At 45.3% G+C, this 19,785-nt stretch overlaps 1 protein-coding gene across 1 annotated transcript; it reads left to right on the top strand.

Annotated features, from left to right (window-relative positions):
• The first annotated feature begins 1,516 nt into the window (after positions 1–1,516).
• Positions 1,517–14,335, top strand: LOC117976013 (inositol hexakisphosphate and diphosphoinositol-pentakisphosphate kinase 1-like). The gene is made up of 22 exons (XM_034938653.3): positions 1,517–2,450; positions 2,717–2,891; positions 3,645–3,840; positions 4,292–4,382; positions 4,595–4,680; positions 4,995–5,149; positions 5,290–5,391; positions 5,856–6,017; positions 6,121–6,242; positions 8,071–8,172; positions 9,026–9,112; positions 9,231–9,306; positions 9,451–9,560; positions 9,647–9,729; positions 9,943–10,074; positions 10,234–10,355; positions 10,629–10,811; positions 12,819–12,960; positions 13,150–13,373; positions 13,698–13,825; positions 14,034–14,148; positions 14,306–14,335. The coding sequence occupies exons 2-19, from the start codon at positions 2,745–2,747 to the stop codon at positions 13,221–13,223; spliced, it is 2,172 nt and encodes a 723-aa protein (XP_034794544.3). The 5' UTR covers positions 1,517–2,450; positions 2,717–2,744; the 3' UTR covers positions 13,224–13,373; positions 13,698–13,825; positions 14,034–14,148; positions 14,306–14,335.
• The last annotated feature ends 5,450 nt before the right edge of the window (positions 14,336–19,785 follow it).

The following is a 19,785-nucleotide window of genomic DNA, read 5'->3' as shown; positions in this document are numbered from 1 at the left end:
CCAGTCCCTGTTTTTATACTTCTACTAATTATATATGCAGTCATAAACCATATGTAACATTTGTATTTATACAATAGGGATGTACTGCAGGTATATTTCTGCAGTTTGTATTTGGAAACTGTCCATTTATTACATATAGCTTTTATTTTTACATTGCTATTAGTCTATCATTTCTATATATGACATTATATTTATGGATTCTACTTGTAACCTCTGAACTGTTTTCAGTTTTTCTCATTACCAACAGAGAGATGAAGAGGATTAAGAAGTTCCTCACAAAAGTCTTATGTAGGAGAATTTCTCTACAGCAGGGTTTCTCTACCTCAGCACTACTGAGATTTAAGGCTGGATAATTCTTGGTTGTGAGGAGATATCTTATGCATTTTAGAATGTTTGGCAGTATCCCTGGCCTCTACTCACTAGACGCCAATAGTACCTTTCCAATTGTGACAACCAAAAATGTCTCCTGCCAAAAGTCCCCTGTGCAGCAAAATCACAGCTGGTTGAGAACAACTACATTACTTGTGTGTACACAGAAGTGGAACTGCTGGTTCAAGTTAAAGTCTTAAGATATTCTTACTGGTACAGTTTTAGGCAGGATTTTTTTTTTTTTTCACTGTAGCTCCTGGCGTGAGGGACCTTGGCCTAGACTAGCACTGGTTCTATAGTACCAGGGGACACTAGAGAGAACATTGAGATTTCAGTTTGAGAGTGGGCTGGAGACTGCTGTATGGATGCCTGTATTCTCAACCTCCCAACCACACTAGACCTCTTTCCCTGAACAGATTTTCTGAACTTGGGCATTTGTCTTCTATTATTATTATTATTATTATTATTATTATCATCATCATCATCATCATTATTTGAGGCAGGGTTTTGCTCTCACCCAGGCTGGAGTGCAGTGGCACGATCACAGCTCACTGCAGCCTTGACCTCTTGGGCTTAAACAATCCTTCCACCTCAGTCTATTGAGTAGCTGGGACCACAGGCTTGTGTCACTCACTATGCCTGGCTAATTTTTAAAAACTTTTTGGCCGGGTATGGCGGTTCACGCCTGTAATCCCAGCACTTTGGGAGGCCGAGGCAGGTGGATCATGAGGTCAGGAGTTCGAGACTAGCCTGGACTGCATGGTGAAACCCCGTCTCTACTAAAAAAAAGAATACAAAAATTGGCCGGGCATGGTGGGGTGTGCCTGTGGTCCCAGCTACTCGGGAGGCTGAGGCAGAATTGCTTGAACCCGGGAGGTGGAGGTTGCAGTGAGCTGAGGTCACGCCTCTGCACTCTAGCCTGGGCGACAGAGCGAGACTCTGTCTCAAGAAAAGAAAAAATTTTTTTTTCTTTTGAAACGGTATTTTTGAGTCGCCCAGGCTGGAGTGCAGTGGTACAATCACGGCTCACTGCAGTCCCGACCTCTTGGGCTTAAACGATCCTCCCAACTTAGCCTTCCAAGTAGCTGGGACCACAGGCACGTGCCACCATGCATGGCTAATTTAAGAAAAAGCTTTTGTAAAGGCCAGGTCTCCCTGTATTGCCCAGGCTGGTCTCGGACTCTGAGGCTCAAGCAGTCATCCTGGTTCAGCCTCCGAAAGTGCTGGGATTATAGGCATGAACCACTGCACCCAGCCTTAAAATTCTTTTGTAGAGATGAGGTCTTGCTATGTTGCCCTGGCTGGTCTCAAACCCCTAAGCCCAAGCGATCCTCTTACCTCAGCCTCCCAAAGTGCTGGAATTATAAGGATGAACCATGGTATCTGGCTGTGCAACTGTCTTTTAAGGTGGAGTAGATGAAGGAGAGAGAGAGCATGGGGGTTTTATTATTTTTTAAATTTTTGGTTTGAGAGAGGGTCTCACTCTGTCACCCAGGCTGGAGTGCAATGGCGTGATCTCGGCTCACTGCAACGTCCGCATCCTGGGCTCAAATGATCCTCTTGCCTAAGCCTCCCAAGTAGCTGGGACTACAGGCATGCACCACCATGCCTGCCTAATTTTTGAATGTTTTTGTAGAAACTGGGTTTTGACATGTTGCCTGGCTGGTCTCGAACTCCTGGACTCAAGTGATCCACCCTCCTCAGCCTCCCAAAGCGCCGAGATTATAGGTGTAAGCCAGTGTGCCTGGCCTTAATGTTCTGATATAATGCTTAGAATGTAGGGTGCCCTCAATAAATATTTTTTGAGTTAATCTTTGGGAAGAATGAAGAAGAGGTTTAAGGGGAAAGGCAGCTGAGCTCTCTCATTCCTCTTCCTTTGAATTAAATTACTGAATTCAACATTACTGTGAGGAGGTGGAAAAGGGCTAGGAACATTGTGAAATGAGTCCAAAGTTTGAAATGTCACTCTAACCTTCTCTTCTGGTAGGACTCAAGAGTAGCCTTCCTCGAGGACCTGCCTTTCCCATTTGCTGCCTGAAGTTAATGTTTCTTGCTGGCCAAATCAGGGACATGCCGGCATTGTAAGGGCTGATTATCTGATCCTCTTACTAATTTATTGGTTGGGGTGGGGTGAGCAGGGAGGAAAAGGGATACCTTGCTTTTCTTTTATGGCTCTTTTAGCATCTCAAGTCATAGCCCATATGCCTCCTTTCTTGTTGATCCTTCTTCCTATAGCTTTGTTTTGTTTCCCCTTATAGTTCCCTCTTATGCTTTTCATCTCCATCCCCAGCCCCACCCACTGCCAGGGGGCTTGGGTTCTGAGCTGATGGGGTACCCCCCTCTGCAGAGCGGGATGAGTGGGTGTTCCGGCAGGGATGTGGTCATTGACGGCCAGTGAGGGCGAGAGTACCATGGCCCACTTCTTCCTTGGAGCTGGAGATGAGGGGCTGGGCACCCGTGGAATAGGCATGAGGCCAGAAGAGAGTGACAGCGAGCTCCTTGAGGATGAGGAGGATGAAGTGGTAAGAATGGGGAAAATGATGTAACTTGGGGTTGGAGCCTCTGTCCTAAAGAGTTAAGATTCTATTGGTTAGAGATACCTCTCTGTTCTTTCCGAATGCATAGACTCCCTGCATAAACAGGCCCTATCCTAGTTTAGGGGAGGGGCAGTAGAGATTGGTAGGTTGCCTCTCTTAGAAATCCCTGCCCTGGCCGGGCCTGGGTAATCCCAGCACTTTGGGAGGCCAAGGTGGCCAGATCATTTGAGGTCAGGAATTCGAAAGCAGCCTGTCCAACATGGTGAAACCCTGTCTCTACTAAAAATACAAAAATTAGCTGGGTGTGGTGGTGGGCGCCTGTAATCCCAGCTACTCGAGAGGTCTAGGCAGGAGAATCGCTTGAGCCCAGGAGTTGGAGGTTGCAGTGAGCAGAAATCGTGCCACTGCACTCCAGCCTGGGCGACAGAGTGAGACTCCATCTCCAAAAAAAAAAAGAAACCCCTGCCCTTAGGATCTTCCTGTCGTCTCATGGTTGTTGGTTCTCTAGCTCTCCTGCTTGAGCGCATATTTCCTGCTGTGGAAAGGCTCCAATTCTGTAGGCAGTTGGAATCCCTAGCTGTGCCTCAACCTCGATCAAAGTTAGGAGGCACCCTTTATCCCATAGGTCCAGAGTTCTGGCAAGAAACTCTGTGCCCTAAGAAGATAAGACAGTGTTCCCAGAAGGGGGTGATACTGGTGGGAAGTTCTTGAGTTTCTGATAGCACTTCCTCTCTGTAGCCTCCTGAACCTCAGATCATTGTTGGCATCTGTGCCATGACCAAGAAATCCAAGTCCAAGCCAATGACTCAAATCCTAGAGCGACTCTGCAGATTTGACTACCTGACTGTTATCATTCTGGGAGAAGATGTAATCCTTAATGAACCTGTGGAAAACTGGCCATCCTGCCACTGCCTCATCTCTTTCCACTCCAAAGGTTGGGGTCTATGAAGGAAAATGGGAGGGAATGGTGGTGGGAATACTGGTTCGGGAAATGAGGTTCTTATTGTCTTATTTCCTTAGTAAAGAGCCGTCAGCTACTTGTGACACACTAGAGAATGGTGCCAAGGAGTTTGCTTTCCCTACATCTTGCAGGAGTTGCCGGGGGTTTAAAGCCTATAGTCTAACCTCAGGACAACTCTAAGTGTCTTAGGATCTCTGACAGAATTGGGTCTCTGGAAGGACCGTAAAAATAACTTCTGTTTTACTTTTTCTTGATAAATATCCTAGACTTGGGGAGCTGGGCAGAAGAATAAGTGATGGGTTGAATGGGTAGAGGAGCTCAGTGGCAGCTAATAGCTTTAATATGTCTTTGTATCTCTCTTGCTCTTTTCTCGTTCTCTTTCTCTCCCTTCCTTTGGTCTCTTTATTTCCTGTCTCCATTCCAGGCTTTCCTCTGGACAAAGCTGTTGCTTACTCCAAGCTTCGAAACCCCTTTCTTATCAATGATCTGGCCATGCAGTATTACATCCAAGATAGGTATAACTTCCTATTGACCAGTGAGATGGGTGGCTTTGGGATCATGCGTGTTCAGGGAACCCACTGTGAGAGGGGCAGAGTGAAACCAACATGCCTAATTTTTGTACCATAATTTTGTGCCCTGGTGTCTTTTAATCCTGTGCAAATGAAATCCCCAGCCTCTCCCCTTAGTTACTCCCACCTCTCCCAGCTATTTTATTTGGGGGTGACAGGAGGGAGGTGTACCGGATCCTGCAGGAAGAGGGTATTGATCTGCCTCGATATGCTGTGCTCAACCGTGATCCTGCCCGGCCTGAGGGTGAGTACCTGGCCTGAGGGAGGGTTAGTCCTGCCTTTCCTTGCTTTCTATGACTTAGCCACGTTTCCATCTTCTAGACATCTCCTGTATACCACCTATCTGTGTGGGGTTTTGGTTATTGGATTATGGGTGGGGTTAGAGCCATGAGTCTTCGGACAGAGGGTTGGACCTGTTATGTAGAGATTTTACCTCATCTATTACAAAGATATAGTCATAAAAATTTGAGGGTTATAGAGACGAAAACCTGGGGAAATGAGAATTAGTAATATTCCACAACCTTAGGCCATAGGAATGAGTACACATCCACCTTTCAGAATGCAACCTGATAGAAGGTGAAGACCAAGTAGAGGTCAATGGAGCTGTCTTTCCCAAGCCCTTTGTGGAGAAGCCAGTGAGTGCAGAAGACCACAATGTTTACATCTACTACCCCAGCTCAGCTGGAGGAGGAAGCCAGCGTCTCTTTCGTAAGGTAGGGGGGATATTTGAGCATCTGGGGAGTCAGAGAGGTGAAAGGGCAAGGATGAGGTTGTGGGGAAGGAAGATGGAGAATTTGGGGACAGAACAGAGAGTTGAGGCAACATTGTTTTTTCTTCTTTTTTTCTCTTGAAGATTGGCAGCCGAAGCAGTGTTTACTCACCTGAGAGCAGCGTCCGAAAGACGGGGTCGTACATCTATGAGGAGTTTATGCCAACAGATGGCACAGATGTCAAGGTTATGGTGGATATAGGGATTTAAGAGGTTACAAATGTGTGGGTGGGGATGGGGTACTTGGGAAACAGGTGGAAGTATATGGGGAGGAGGTCCTAGAAAATAACATGATGTGAATGTGATTGGCTTTCATATTCAGGTGAAGATAATGAGTGGAGGATACAGACATTCACATTTTCACTATCAGAGCAAGGGCAAGGCTGACTTAGAAAAATGGTATAATGTTTGTAAATTATTTTTTAATAAGGACTACCTGACAGTAGTGGAGTCCCGAGGAGAAATTCATAATGATACTTCAGTAAGGCTCAGTAGGAAAAATGTTGGTCAGTCTCCTTAATGCTCAGGATTTGTTTTGTTTTTGTTGTTGTTGTTTTACTCTGAAACTCGTCTACAGACCTAGTGCTCATATTGTCTTCTCATATACAGGGTGAGCTGTGGGCATACTCAGTGATGCTATGTACCTGCAGGTGTATACAGTGGGGCCAGATTATGCCCATGCTGAAGCTAGAAAATCTCCAGCTTTGGATGGGAAGGTTGAACGAGACAGTGAGGGGAAAGAGATTCGATATCCAGTCATGCTGACTGCCATGGAAAAGCTGGTGGCCAGGAAAGTCTGCGTAGCTTTCAAGGTAGAGGAGGGCCCAGGGAGGTTGTGAAATGAGGGAGAGAGGAAGGAACAGGGGTCCGGGAAGAGTAACTGTCTTGTTCTCATCTTTCTTCTTTTCCTTGCAGCAAACAGTTTGTGGATTTGACCTTCTTCGTGCCAATGGTCATTCCTTTGTGTGTGATGTCAATGGCTTTAGTTTTGTCAAGAACTCGATGAAATACTACGATGACTGTGCCAAGATTCTGGGGTAAGAGACATAGTGGTCTGCGCTGGGGAGAATGGGCTTACAGAAGAATATTTGAAAGTTTTTGCTTTATTTTAAATATCACAAATATGATTTAAAAGTGAAAAAGCAGGCCAGGCGTGATGACTCATGCCTATAAACTCTGCACTTTGAGAGGCTGAGGCGGGTGGGTCACCTGAGGTCAGGAGTTAGAGACCAGCCTGGTCAACATGGTGAAACCCTGTTTCTACTAAAGATACAACCTTAGCCAGGCATGGTGGCGCATGCCTGTAATCCCAGCTACTAGGGAGGCTGCGGCAGGAGGATCGCTTGAACGCAGGAGGTGAAGGTTGCAGTGAGCTGAGATCGTGCCATTGCACTCCAGCCTGGGTGACAAGAGCAAAACTGCGTCCCAATAAATAAATAAATAAATAAATTAATTAATTAAATTAAAAAAATAAAAATAAGAAAGGAAGGGCTCCTCAGGCTCCTTGCCTTTCTAACACTGCCCCTCCCAGAGACCATTGTTGTTAACAGTTTTAGACATAACAATTTATCTTTTTCTGCCATATCCAAACTGTATTTCTTTTACTAAATGTGGTCATACTATAATACTGCTCTGCAACTTGACTTTCCAAGAAATTTGTCACGTAATGTATAAACCATTCAGAAATATATGAGGAATGATGACTATAGTGAGCATCTATGTATTCACCACCTAGCTTAAGAAATAAAATATTAGGAATATAGGTCGGGTGTGGTAGCTCACGCCTGTAATCCTGGCACTTTGGGAGGCCGAGGCGGGTACATCACCTGAGGTCAGGAGTTTGAGACCAGCCTGACCAACATGGTGAAACCTCGTTCCTACTACAAATACAAAAAATTGGCCAGGCTCAGTGGCTTCCGCCTGTAATCCCAGCACTTTGGGAGGCCAGGGTTCATGGATCACCTGAGGTCAGGACTTTGAGACCAGCCTGGCCAACATGGTGAAACCCCATCTCTACTAAAAATACAAAAAAAAATGAGCCAGGCATATTGGTGGGCGCCTGTAATCCCAGCCACCTGGGAGGCTGAGACAGGAGAATCACTTGAACCCGGGAGGCGGAGATTGCAGTGAGCCGAGATCATGCTGCTGTACTCCAGCCTGGGTGACAAGAGTGAGACTCCATCTCAAAAAAAAAACCCAAAAAAACCCAAAAAATTAGTCAGCCGTGGTGGTGGTCCCCTATAATCTCAGCTGCTTGGGAGGCTGAGGCAGTAGAATCACTTGATCCCAGGAGGTGGAGGTTGCAGTGAGCTGAGATCAAGCCATTGTACTCCAGCCTGGGCAACAAGAGTGAAACTCTATCTCAAAAAAAAAAAAAAAAAAAAATATATATATATATATATACACACACACACACACGTACACATATATGTATATATGTGTATATATGTACGTATATATTGTATATATACACATACATATGTGCATCTATATACACATATGTGTGTATCTATATACGCATACATGTGTGTATGTACACAAACTGTACACATACGTGTGTGTATGTACACATATGTGTGTGTGTGTGTGTGTATGTATATATATATAATCGAAGCCCCTATGTACTCCTCCCTAGTAACATCCCCTCCCCATCCCCAGACGGAACCACAATCCATAATTTGGTGTTTGTCATTCCATGTATTTATTTATATTTGTACTACATAAATATGGGTATTTGTTTGTATGTTTTTAGACTTTATATTAATGTATTCTTCTGCCTGCAGCCTGCTTGTTTTTGTGAGCTTCATTCCTGTGAGTAGTTCTGGTTTATTCATTTTTACAGGGCTTCTTTGTTTCTCTTTCTAGGAACACCATAATGCGGGAGCTTGCCCCACAGTTCCAGATTCCATGGTCCATCCCCACGGAGGCTGAGGACATTCCCATTGTTCCCACCACATCTGGCACTATGTAAGCAAAAGCAAAAAATCTGGAGTAACCTACTTAAGACCCATGGGATTCCTTAAGCCAGACTAATGGTTACTTCCTGACCCCACACTATCTGACTAATGGAGCCTAGGCCTCTTATACACAGTCTTCTTAACTCCACTTATATTCCCCCGCCGTTTTTTTTGTTTTGTTTTGTTTGTTTTTGAGACAGAGTCTAGCTCTGTTGCCCAGGCTGGAGTGCAGTGGCATGATCTCGGCCCACAGCAACCTCCACCTCCTGGGTTCAGGTGAGCACATCTGGCTAATTTTTGTGTTTTTAGTAGAGACGGGGTTTCACCATGTGACCAGGCTGATCTTGAACTCCTGACGTCAAGTGATCCACCCGCCTCGGCCTTCCAACGAGCTGGGATTACAGGCATGAGCCACCATGCCCAGCCTCCATTTATATTCCTAATCTCAGTTCCCTTTTCTTTTTCTTTTTTTTTTTTTTTTTTTTGCGACAGGATCTGGCTCTGTCTCCCAGGCTGGAGTGCAGTGGTGCACTCATGGTTCACTGCAGCCTCTATCTCCTGGGCTCAAGTGATGCTCCCACCTCAGCCTCCCAAATAGCTGGGACCACAGGCGTGTGGCACCATGCCTGGATAATTTTTTTTCTTTTAACTTTTTTTATAGAGACAGACTCACCCTATGTTGCTCATGCTCACCCTATGTTTCTCCTGGGCCTAAGTGATCCTCCCACCTCAGCCTCCCAAAGTGCTGAGATCACAGGCCTGAGCCCTGCTCAGCCCCTCTGTTTTTTGACATGTCAAGTAATGTGATGACAGCAGGTGGGATGGGGGTGTGGGAGAGGCTCTGATAACATTTATGATCTTAGGATGGAACTTCGTTGTGTCATTGCAATTATTCGTCATGGGGATCGTACTCCCAAGCAGAAGATGAAGATGGAAGTGAAACACCCAAGGTCAGAAGAGTGTCCTAATTTACATAAATAGGTTTTCGTGAGGAAGACTGCATGGGGGGCAAGTCCTGGAGGCTTTGACTGTCTCATGCCACACTGAAGCTTCTCGTTACTTCTTCAGGTTTTTTGCTCTGTTTGAAAAACATGGTGGCTACAAGACAGGAAAATTAAAACTCAAGCGACCTGAGCAGCTCCAGGTAAGGTAGTGAATCTGGCCAGGAGGAGCAGTGCCATGAGAGAGATAGAGGATATGGCATTGGGAGTCTTGATAAAAGACTAGGATGGAAAGGTAACTGTCTAGGACTTGGCCTTCTGCATGGATACCTTATTATTTCCTCTAGGAGGTGCTGGATATCACAAGGCTGTTGTTGGCTGAACTGGAGAAAGAACCAGGTGGTGAGATCGAGGAGAAGACTGGAAAACTAGAGCAGCTGAAGTCTGTATTGGAGATGTGAGAAAGGGGATAGCAAAAGGGAGCCAATAACAGTGAGAATTGGGGTGCTGGAACAGAACATAAACTGTGACTTTATCCTGCAGGTATGGTCACTTCTCAGGTATAAACCGGAAGGTACAATTGACTTACTACCCTCATGGAGTAAAAGCTTCTAATGAGGGGCAAGGTAAGATGTAGTCCCCCTTACCACTACCTCTCAGATCTTGTGTTCTTTTTATTTTTTTTGTCCATCTTCTTTCCCCACAAGATCTCTTTTTCTTGAGCCTATAGATGACCTTTACCCCAAATTACGTCTCTGGTCTCCTCAGAAGACCTAAGGTTTAGATTTTCCCACTATTTTTCTTAGATCTAGACCGTTCACTGCCCTTTATTCCTTCAGATCCACAGAGGGAAACTCTGGCCCCATCTCTGTTGCTGGTACTGAAGTGGGGTGGAGAACTGACTCCTGCTGGCCGTGTTCAGGCTGAGGAGCTGGGGCGAGCTTTTCGCTGCATGTACCCTGGAGGACAGGGTGAGTGTTTTGGGGAGTGAACGCATAGCAGGGCCAGGATAAAATGATTAGAGAGTAAGTTGGGGAAAATGAAGGGACAGAGACAGTGGGGGAATGAATATTTTTTCTTCCACGAGTATTTATAGCAGTCCATTCCTGGTCCCCCACCTTTGTCCCCAGGTGACTATGCTGGCTTCCCTGGTTGTGGGCTGCTTCGTCTCCATAGCACTTTCCGCCACGATCTCAAGATCTATGCCTCTGATGAGGGTCGTGTTCAGATGACTGCTGCTGCCTTCGCCAAGGTGCATACTACAGTTCTGTAGTCCCAGTTTCCATTAGGTAGAGAAGCAGAGAGTTTGGAGAACCAGTTGGAGCATTTCAGGGTGCTTGTAGGCCAACTCAGAGAAGTTTCTGCATGTATCGGACCCATTCTGTACTACCAAGAATGAGCTGAGAATAATTAGTGAGGGTAGGCCCCATCTCTTCAACCAGCTCCCATTCGATCCCTGGGACCATCTAGGTCTAGGGATGCTAACCTGCAAGGGAAACAAATAGACCTTGTGCTTTCTCTTTAGGGCCTTCTGGCTCTAGAAGGGGAGCTGACACCCATTTTGGTGCAAATGGTGAAGAGTGCCAACATGAATGGGCTACTGGACAGCGATGGGGATTCTTTGAGCAGCTGCCAGCACCGGGTGAAGGCTCGGCTGCACCATATTCTACAGCAGGATGCGCCCTTTGGCCCTGAGGACTACGATCAGGTCAGGCTCAAAAATAGCCTGGATCCCCAATTCCTAGAATTCTAAATAGTAGGGATCAATAATAACAGTATTTACTGTATGCCAGGCACTGTTTTAGTTATTTTACACATATATTATTTAATCCTTACAGCAACCCTTTGAGATAAGTACAGGTCCACAATCTCTTATGCATAATTTTGAAAATTAAAAAGATTTTTTTCTTGACATTGAGATTCATTTGGCAGCTAAACCTGACACAAACTGTCATAAGACTTTTATAATCCTTAGTTTTCCCACTTAGTGTAAATAGTCGTGCATTTTGTGGCAGAAATATTAATGTGTTTGGTTATGCCATGGGCCCTGATGGAGGTATTATATACATATGGCATATGTACTGTATTAACTTCTAAAGTCCCACAGATTCTCAATTCCAAAGCACAGCTCTGATCCCAAGGATCCTGAACAAAAGAACGTTTCAGTTATCCATTGTTGCATAGTAAACTACCCCAAAACGTAGTAACCTAAAACAGCAACCATTTTATTATCTCTCACAGTTCTGGGCTCATCTGATCTTGCTTGGAGTCTCTCCTGAAATTGCAGTCAGATATTGACTGGAGCTGGAACCATCTGGAAGTTCAGCTGGGACTGTGGGATGGCTGGCTCTCTCCCTCTTCATGCTCTCCCTGTAATCTCAGTGCCTCTTTTCTCCACATGGTTCTTCATATGGTTTCCGTAGCATGATAGCCAGATGTATTAAATGGTAGCTTTAGGGATATTCAAAAGCAGAAGCTTAGAAGCTTTCTTAAAGTGTAGGCCCAGAAATAGCACAACATAACTTTGTTATTTTTTATTGGTTAAACAGTTACAGGGCCAGCCAGATTTAAGGGAAGGGAAGGAAAGGAAGACAAAGAATTGATGGTCATCTTTAAAGCACTACAAGGACTGCAGACCACAAGGACTTTCCTCCCATTTTACAGATGAGGAAACCTAGGCTCAGAAGAATCTAAGCAATTTTCCTCATGTCATCCAGCTAATACAAACCCAAGGGGTCTAACTCCAACACCCAGGCTGTTACATTGCTTTATAGTATTAATCCCACTATATGCCATTACCCAATATGGTCGTTCTTTTTCCTGCATATCTGGGCCACAAATGACCAGGCAGTGGTTTTCTACTCTTCCCACTCCTCATTTCTGATATGTTCTTTAAAAAAAAAGTTTAAAACTTTAAAATTGTGGTACCATTTTAACCATTTTTAAGTTTCCAGTTCAGTAGCATTACATGTATTTACATTGTTGTGTAACATTTCTGATTGGTTCTTAAATGAGTTAAGTAGCTAAGCACATTGCTATGAGCCCATAGGATTTTCTGTGTTCTCTGAGTAGGACTTGATAAGGAACAGGACCTTGCTCCTTTATTTCCCAATCCATTGCTCACTGTCAAACTCAAAAAAGCTAAGGCAGCTTTCCTTTCTGCCTTGCCTTCTTTTGCGAGCAAGAATGAAACTTGTGAGGACCTAAACAGAATTGTGCATTTTCAGCCACAGTCTTGATTCTGCCTCCCCATTTCTCATTGACTGTTACTGTCCTACAAGCCTGAGTCAGAACCCAGTTTTGAGGCAGCATTTCTACTCTAGGCTCAGGCTAGCATCTTGTTTAGAGGAAGAAGATAATGTTATCTGTGATCTCTACTCATGAAAACATTCTGTGGAGATTTTGAGGGATTTTGGTTCAATCTTTATTCTCCAGTATTTTCCATGTGTATTCTAGAGCCCTCAAGAAAAGAACTTAGGTCTGTTTTATTTTCTCTGGACTCTTAAAATCAATCCCTCTTAGACGACTATATGCTAGAGCAGTGCCCTTACCTGAAGGCCTAGAACTGCTAGTATGCCCAGTAACCTAAGAATGCTCACTGGAGTGAACCAACATACACAGCTGTATTGTGGGTAGTCTCTGTGTAATAAACTCACAGGAATCCGGGCAATTAGTGCTGAGCCTGTCTTGCTTTTCTTCTCTCTATTCTTCATAGCTGGCTCCCACCAGAAGTACTTCCCTGCTCAACTCCATGACTATCATCCAGAATCCTGTGAAGGTCTGTGATCAGGTATTTGCCCTGATCGAAAACCTCACCCACCAGATCCGGGAACGAATGCAGGACCCCAGGTCTGTAGGTGGGTATGAATACTACTATCTTCCCTTCAAGGTCTCAGGTATGGATGGGTTTCTCAGGCATTCTGGTGTCCTCTCCTAAATGTCAGAGACCAGGCCTCCTCCTCCCTCTGGCTGTACTTCAGAGTTGTCAGGGTCTTTTGTTGGAGGTAAAATCTTTGATTCTTATCTGATTCCTGCCTTTCTTCCAGACCTGCAGCTCTACCACAGTGAGACACTAGAGCTAATGCTACAGCGTTGGAGCAAGCTGGAGCGTGACTTTTGACAGAAGAGTGGGCGCTATGATATCAGTAAGATCCCTGACATCTATGACTGTGTCAAGTGTGATGTGCAGCACAATGGGAGTCTGGGACTTCAAGGCACAGCAGAGTTGCTCCGTCTCTCTAAGGCACTGGCTGATGTGGTCATTCCCCAGGTGTGTCTTGTATAAGGGACCTAGCCTGGGGATGAGGGTGTTGGGAAGGAAAGAGAGAAAAGGTGGAAAGGAAGGATGATTTGGGACTAGAGGAAAGCAACTCAGAGAAGGAATAAGTTGAGTTGCTACATTTCTCAGGGTCCACTCTGGCTCTTGGTAAGTACAGGAGGCTAATTCAGGAGACACCTGGAAGAGGGGGAATGTAGTGGATATGAAAGAAGCCCTAGACGTGAGGTGAAGACAGGCATGATCTTGGTCCTGGGAATATGAGGCATGAGAAAACAAGATTTATTGAGGTATTTATTCCTGGCCTGTGGCCCCTAGGAGTACGGGATCAGTCGGGAGGAGAAACTGGAAATTGCTGTGGGCTTCTGTCTTCCACTGTTGCGGAAGATACTACTTGACCTGCAGAGAACCCACGAGGATGAGTCTGTCAACAAGCTGCATCCCCTGTGAGGGAGGGCTGGGAGGGGTGTTGGATGGAGGGAGGGGCATGTCAGGGAGCCTTGGGGGAATCAAAGCTGGGACAGCCTGGGGAACCAAGAATAGACAAGATTTTGGGATGGAAAGGAGAGAAGTCTTTGAGGTGGGAGGAGGGAGTTTGCAGAAGGGTGGGAACAGGGTTAACTGACTGTGTGAGTGATTTAGCTGTTATCTCAGGTACTCCCGAGGCGTGCTCTCCCCAGGTCGCCACGTTCGAACGCGTCTCTATTTCACCAGTGAGAGCCATGTCCACTCTCTGCTCAGTGTCTTCCGTTATGGAGGACTTCTTGATGTAAGGATCCTCCTTCTTCTTTAGGCTGTGAACAGCTTTTTCCCAGCATTCTTTTACTCTTCTCAAATGAAAACTTTCTCCATTCTCATTGGCTCCCTGCTCATTCTCTGACTCCCATTTCCTTAAGCAATGGCTTACCTCTTTTTGCATTTGGTAGGAGACCCAGGATGCACAATGGCAGCGAGCTTTGGATTATCTTAGTGCCATCTCAGAGCTTAACTACATGACCCAGATTGTCATCATGCTTTATGAGGACAACACACAGGTGAGGAGCTAGCAGGTGGGAGATGAGAGGAAGGCCCCTTCTTTTGACTTCTATTTAAAAAAAAACAACTTGCTTATCCTTATAATTTGGAGAATCCAGCTAGGTGTGGCACTTACGCACAGCATGACACAGAGCATCCACTAGGTTCCTACTGGAATGGAAAATATGTTCTGGGATGTTGTTGAGCCAGAGAGGTAACCTAGAACACAGCTCTGGCATTAGAAGAGTGTGGAATTTGGGACAATGTTATGAGTCTTATTTCCTCAAACATGGTTATACATATACCTTCTGCATATGGTTCCACAATTATACTTTTTTTTTTTTTTTTTTTGTGAGACAAGGTCTCACTCTGACACCCAGGCTGGAGTGCGATGCTACAATCTGAGCTCACTGCAGCCTTGCAACCTCTGCCTCCTGGGCTCAAGTGATCCTCTCACGTCAGCCTCCCAAGTAGCTGGGATGACAGACATGTGCCACCACGCCCGGCTAATTTTTTGTATTTTTTTGTAGAGATAGGGTCTCAACATGTTGCCCAGGCTGGTCTCGAACTCCTAGACTCAAGTAATCTGCCTGCCCCAGCCTCCCAAATTGTTAGGATTACAGGTGTGAGCCACTGCTCCTGGCCCACAAGATATCTTTAAATGTTTTGCTATATGCACCACAGCCAAGCTGAGTTATTGTGGAAGGTGATGGGAAGGGTTGTAAAGCTGGAAGTTCAAAAGTCATGTGCAATGGCGAAATCACAAATGGTAGAGATGAGGGAATGAGGATCCTGTAAGAGACAATATATAGTTGAAAGGAAGCTATAACAGGTCAGCCCCGGAGTGGGACAAGACCCTGAATTCCTGGGAGGATGAATCCTCTTGAGTTCCTCTCTACTTCCACCACAATATCCAGCTTCTCCCAACTTCCCCCTCTTGTGGTTATGCTCCATAGGATCCCTTATCAGAGGAACAGTTCCATGTGGAGCTACACTTCAGCCCCAGAGTGAAAGGTGTTGAGGAAGAAGGCAGTGCCCCGGCTGGCTGTGGATTCCGTCCAGCCTCTTCTGAGGTGGGTCAGAGTGCTGGGATTTGGGACTGAAGGACTTAGGAACCAAGTGGTGGAAAGCAGTACAGGGAGAAGTAAAAGGGCTGGGTAGTCTGGGATTAGGATTTTGGAGGCCATTAACACCTCTCTTATCTGCCTTTTATTGTGTAGAATGAGATGAAAACCAACCAAGGCAGTATGAAGAACCTGTGTCCAGGAAAGGCATCAGATGAACCAGACCGGGCATTGCAGACTTTACCCCAGCCTGCTGAGGGCCCTGGCCTCCCGAGGAGATCACCCCTCATTCGTAACCGAAAAGCTGGTTCCATGGAGGTAATGAGAGGGCCTTGGGAAGAAATGAAGGGGTGGCAGTGCTCATAGGACTATATCCACAGATCCACTAGATCCCCTTGGGGGGTCTCTTGGGACTTGAAGCAGAGTCCTCCTGCTCTGATTGATATGTTTTACTTAATCTCTCTTTCACAGCTGGTCTCCCAATAGAGCTTCTTTAACCTGGTTGCTACTTCTCAGATTAAAGAGTTGCCATTGAGGGATGCCTGAGAGATAAGGGTTTAAAGAGATAAGATTAAGGAGGAGGCCTCTGGATGAATTTGAAAAGGTAGTTCTTTGAAAGGAAATCTAGTGGAAACAGCTTGAACTCTGGGCCAAAATCCCAGTCTAATACTTGGAAGCTGTGTGACTTTGGCTGGGTAACTTCTCTACATTTCCCTGGCCTTAACTTCTCTAAGCCTCAATTTTTTTTCACCTCTAAAATGTGAGTAGTATCCACTTTATAGATGCTCAACAAGCAGTAATATAATAACAATACAATTGATATTAAAGGTCCAGCCCTCTCCAGCTTTTGGTCACCTTGGGTAAAAATTATAGCTCAGATAGGAGCAAATACCTGTCACTTTATCTGTACTGTCATTCCAGAAAGTGGGTCAGTCAAGAGCTGTCTGTCTTCCTCTTGTTCTGATGAGGATCTTTATCAGCATGGGCCTATATTCTGCTATTCTTGGAGTTTGTTTCTAGTTCTGGTTCTAGCTCTCCAGCCTTAAGGCAGTAAGTGTTATTAATCTCATATTGTGTCCAGCTAACCATCTGAGGTTTTTGTTTTGGTCTTTTTCCTGGAAAAACTGTTTCTGTCTTTGGCCCAATTATATCCTGTTTTTGTTTTTGTTTTCCCGATCTAGCTCCTTCTGTATCACTTACATTCATTTTGACACCACAATTTATCCCTGTCTCAGAGACTTTGACTGTCTGATTTAGATTCTGCTCTGTCCTAATGACCGTGTTCACCCTGGCTCGGTGCCAGGTCTCTATCTTAGAGGAATTGGTTTTTCCATTTTAGGGATATATCAGAAGAATCTATAACGAGCTGACCTAGGTTCAGCAAAAGGTTTGCAATTCAGATTTTGGAGAAAGCTGAGAAGACAAACTGCAGTCTCTTCTTTTGATTCATCCTTTACTTCCTGATTATTTTAAGGTGAAATTGCCATTGGTAATATGCAGAGTTTCTTTAGGTAGGATATACATTATTTTCTCTTTGAGGTGTAGGTGTCGGTTGGTATCCGTAGTACTCTATTACCCTTTATACTCACATGCAATAGATCACATGGATAGAATGATACATAATCTTCCATCAATAAACTGCTCCTCCAAATGTCTTTCCTATTCACATGGTCTGCTAGTCTCTCTTGGTGCTGTTGTGCCTGAACCGCGTCCGCCACTCCCCCACCATTTTTTTCTGGTTTATGCAGTCATAACACCTGTAATCCCAACAGTTTGGGAGGCCTAAGTGGGAGAATCCTTTGAGGCCAGGAGTTCAAAACCAGCCTGGGCAACATGGCAAGATCCTGTCTCTACAAAAAATTTTAAAAAATTAAAAAACTAAAAAAAACAAGGCACAGGCAAAGGAAAGCTCTCTGTATATCCTCTCTCAGACTTGATAAGATTGACTTCTTTCAGGCCTATAGGAAGCTTCCTATTGTAATCACAGTCCTTCTTTTCAATTACTAGTGCTGCTTAGACCCTGGCTTATCCAGGGTGATGGTTGTCCAGGATATTTTCCTCAGCTTTGCAAGAAAATCATCTCTCTGCTCCTTGGTCACAAAGCCTTATGATACTAATGTTAATGTTTATCTTCCTTGCTCTATAAATATAGGCATACAACTTATCCTTCCCTCCATCCCTTCTTCTCCTCTTGTCATCTCATACTTTTTAACTATTTTAGATTATAAAACTTATGACCTTTATAGCAGCTATGCCCTAGCTGGTCATCCTCTCTAGCCCTGTAACTAGCTCTGCCCTGTGGGCACTGGGGCTTTTGGGAACCTGGGGTTTAAAGGAGCCGTGACCAGCTTTCCACCCGGTCTGATTGCAGGTCATGAACATGCAGTGCACGGGGAACCTGGACCTCATCCCCTTGCGGGGACGGCGCTGCAGGAGGTCAGGAGACCTCCCCCAGCCTTCCCTAGCCATTGGCCTACAGCCCTGGACTGTGTCCACCACTCACCTGGCATCCTGCACACAGGTGTCCCTCCCTACCTCACCTTCCTGTCTTGCCTTCTGTCTTTGCCTTTTGGGATCTAGGGGCTCAGACACTATCTGGGTGGGATGTGTGTGTATTGGGGGTTGTGTGATTGGGCGCTTGTGGGCATCGTAAAAATTCTGTTTCATGTTTCTAGGGGTGAGATAGTTGGTTCAAACAAGAAATGTAGTATGGTTGCAGTAGCCACAGCTGTCCCATGGAAAAAAGAGAGGTTGGCCAGACTTTCTTATTTGTGGCTGAGCCATTGTGATTGGCTTTCTGGGTCTGGTTGGGTGATAGATACAATTAGGAAACTCTGCTCTGCTGAGAACTAGGAATGGGTTGAATAATGATTTCTCAAACTCAGATTGGTAATGGGAGGGCTGTGGGGAAAGGCATCTTGAAAATAGAAGTACCTTCTAGTATAGAAAGATGCCCCGGACAGTTCCCTCCATAAAGTACATTCTCTGTTCCCTTTTCATCCCTCTTCCCCTATAAATCCTTTGGTACTTCCAAACTTTCTAACATTGCTTGGCTTTGTAGGGACAGGAATCCAGGACCTGGGTTTTATACTTTGGGGTTGAGGTGGCAAAATGATTAATATAGAGTCCTTTTTCTGCAGGTACTTTCTGAGACTTCATCCTCGAGGCCTGGCGGCTACCGGCTCTTTTCATCTTCACGGCCACCCACAGAAATGAAATAGAGTGGCCTAGGTATGGTTTTGCCAGCATTTCTCACCTATTGTTGGAAAAGTTGTCTGTCTGTTCTTCAGAGTGTTATTGTGGGAAACCTTTGTCATAGGATTTGGGGCCGTCCAATCAGTGGAATATCATCAGGTGGAGGTAGGGAGGATGAAGTGGGAGAAGCCATAGTTAGATGTGAACTTGGATCTCAGATGATTATTCCATCCCCGGAAGGTGTTTTTCTCTTGGTTTTCTATACCAACCACATTTCCCTGGCCAAAGGGCGTTCTTCTGGCTTTCCCTCTCATTCCTTGTCTGTCCCTCCAGTCTAGCCCAGACCTTAAGGGGCCATGGAGACTCTGAACCTTCAGAGTTATCAGAGACAGAGCTATAAATAGAGGTACTTGCAACCCTCATAAATGTCGTATTCCTCATTTGAAGAAATGTGCCATGTCTTCCCCTGAAACCTGTGTTTTTCACATCCCCGCTCTTGCCCTTCCTACCACCTTGCCCTTTCCTCCATCATCTCCTAATCCTGTAACTATTTCCCCTTCCTTCTGGAAAATTGACAAGTCTGAGACTGGTGTAGTGGCAGAGGCATCTCTCAGGACTTTGAGGAAATGTCTCTTGATTTTTGGATCCCTGGAAAGGGGTAGAGAACATCATTCAGCTTTTTCTAAGAGCACAGACGGCAGGAAGGACCAAGCCTCAGAGGGTATTGTATTCTTTGGGTGGGGGGCGGTCCTTGGGAGGAACTATCTCTGAGCACAGTGCCTTGTGAGCCAGTAATTAGAACTGGAGGTCAGACATGGTTGTGTGGGGTCTGGTCTTGGTCCCCTGGCTGTTTCTGTCTTGTCCTATTATTCTCTCTATTTAGCGCCTCTAATTGTTCTGTTGCCTTTGTCCTTGGCACCCATTTTCTTGGCCCCAAAATGGTCAGCTTTTGGACTAGCAAGGGGGAGAAAGGTTTTGGTAACTTTGCAGGCTGATTTGATGAGAATAAGTTGCCTTCTAGATTCCTGAAATGAGGAAGATGGTATGGGGCATGAGAAATAAATGACAAGTGTGTAGATCTGGCCAGGCGCATTAATCCCAGCATTTTGGGAGGCCGAGGAAGGCAGATCACT

The sequence above is a fragment of the Pan paniscus genome, chromosome 16, assembly GCF_029289425.2.
Source record: "Pan paniscus chromosome 16, NHGRI_mPanPan1-v2.0_pri, whole genome shotgun sequence".
NCBI classification, from domain to species: domain Eukaryota; kingdom Metazoa; phylum Chordata; class Mammalia; order Primates; family Hominidae; genus Pan; species Pan paniscus.
This window is presented reverse-complemented; position numbering and strand designations above follow the sequence as displayed.

Excerpts from the sequence above, each read along its gene's own strand:
- LOC117976013 (XM_034938653.3), top strand. The coding sequence starts at position 2,745 with ATGTGGTCATTGACGGCCAGTGAGGGCGAGAGTACCATGGCCCACTTC. Across the intron at positions 10,812-12,818 it reads GCCCTGAGGACTACGATCAG|CTGGCTCCCACCAGAAGTAC; the intron begins GTCAGGCTCAAA and ends TATTCTTCATAG. Across the intron at positions 12,961-13,149 it reads GCAGGACCCCAGGTCTGTAG|ACCTGCAGCTCTACCACAGT; the intron begins GTGGGTATGAAT and ends CCTTTCTTCCAG.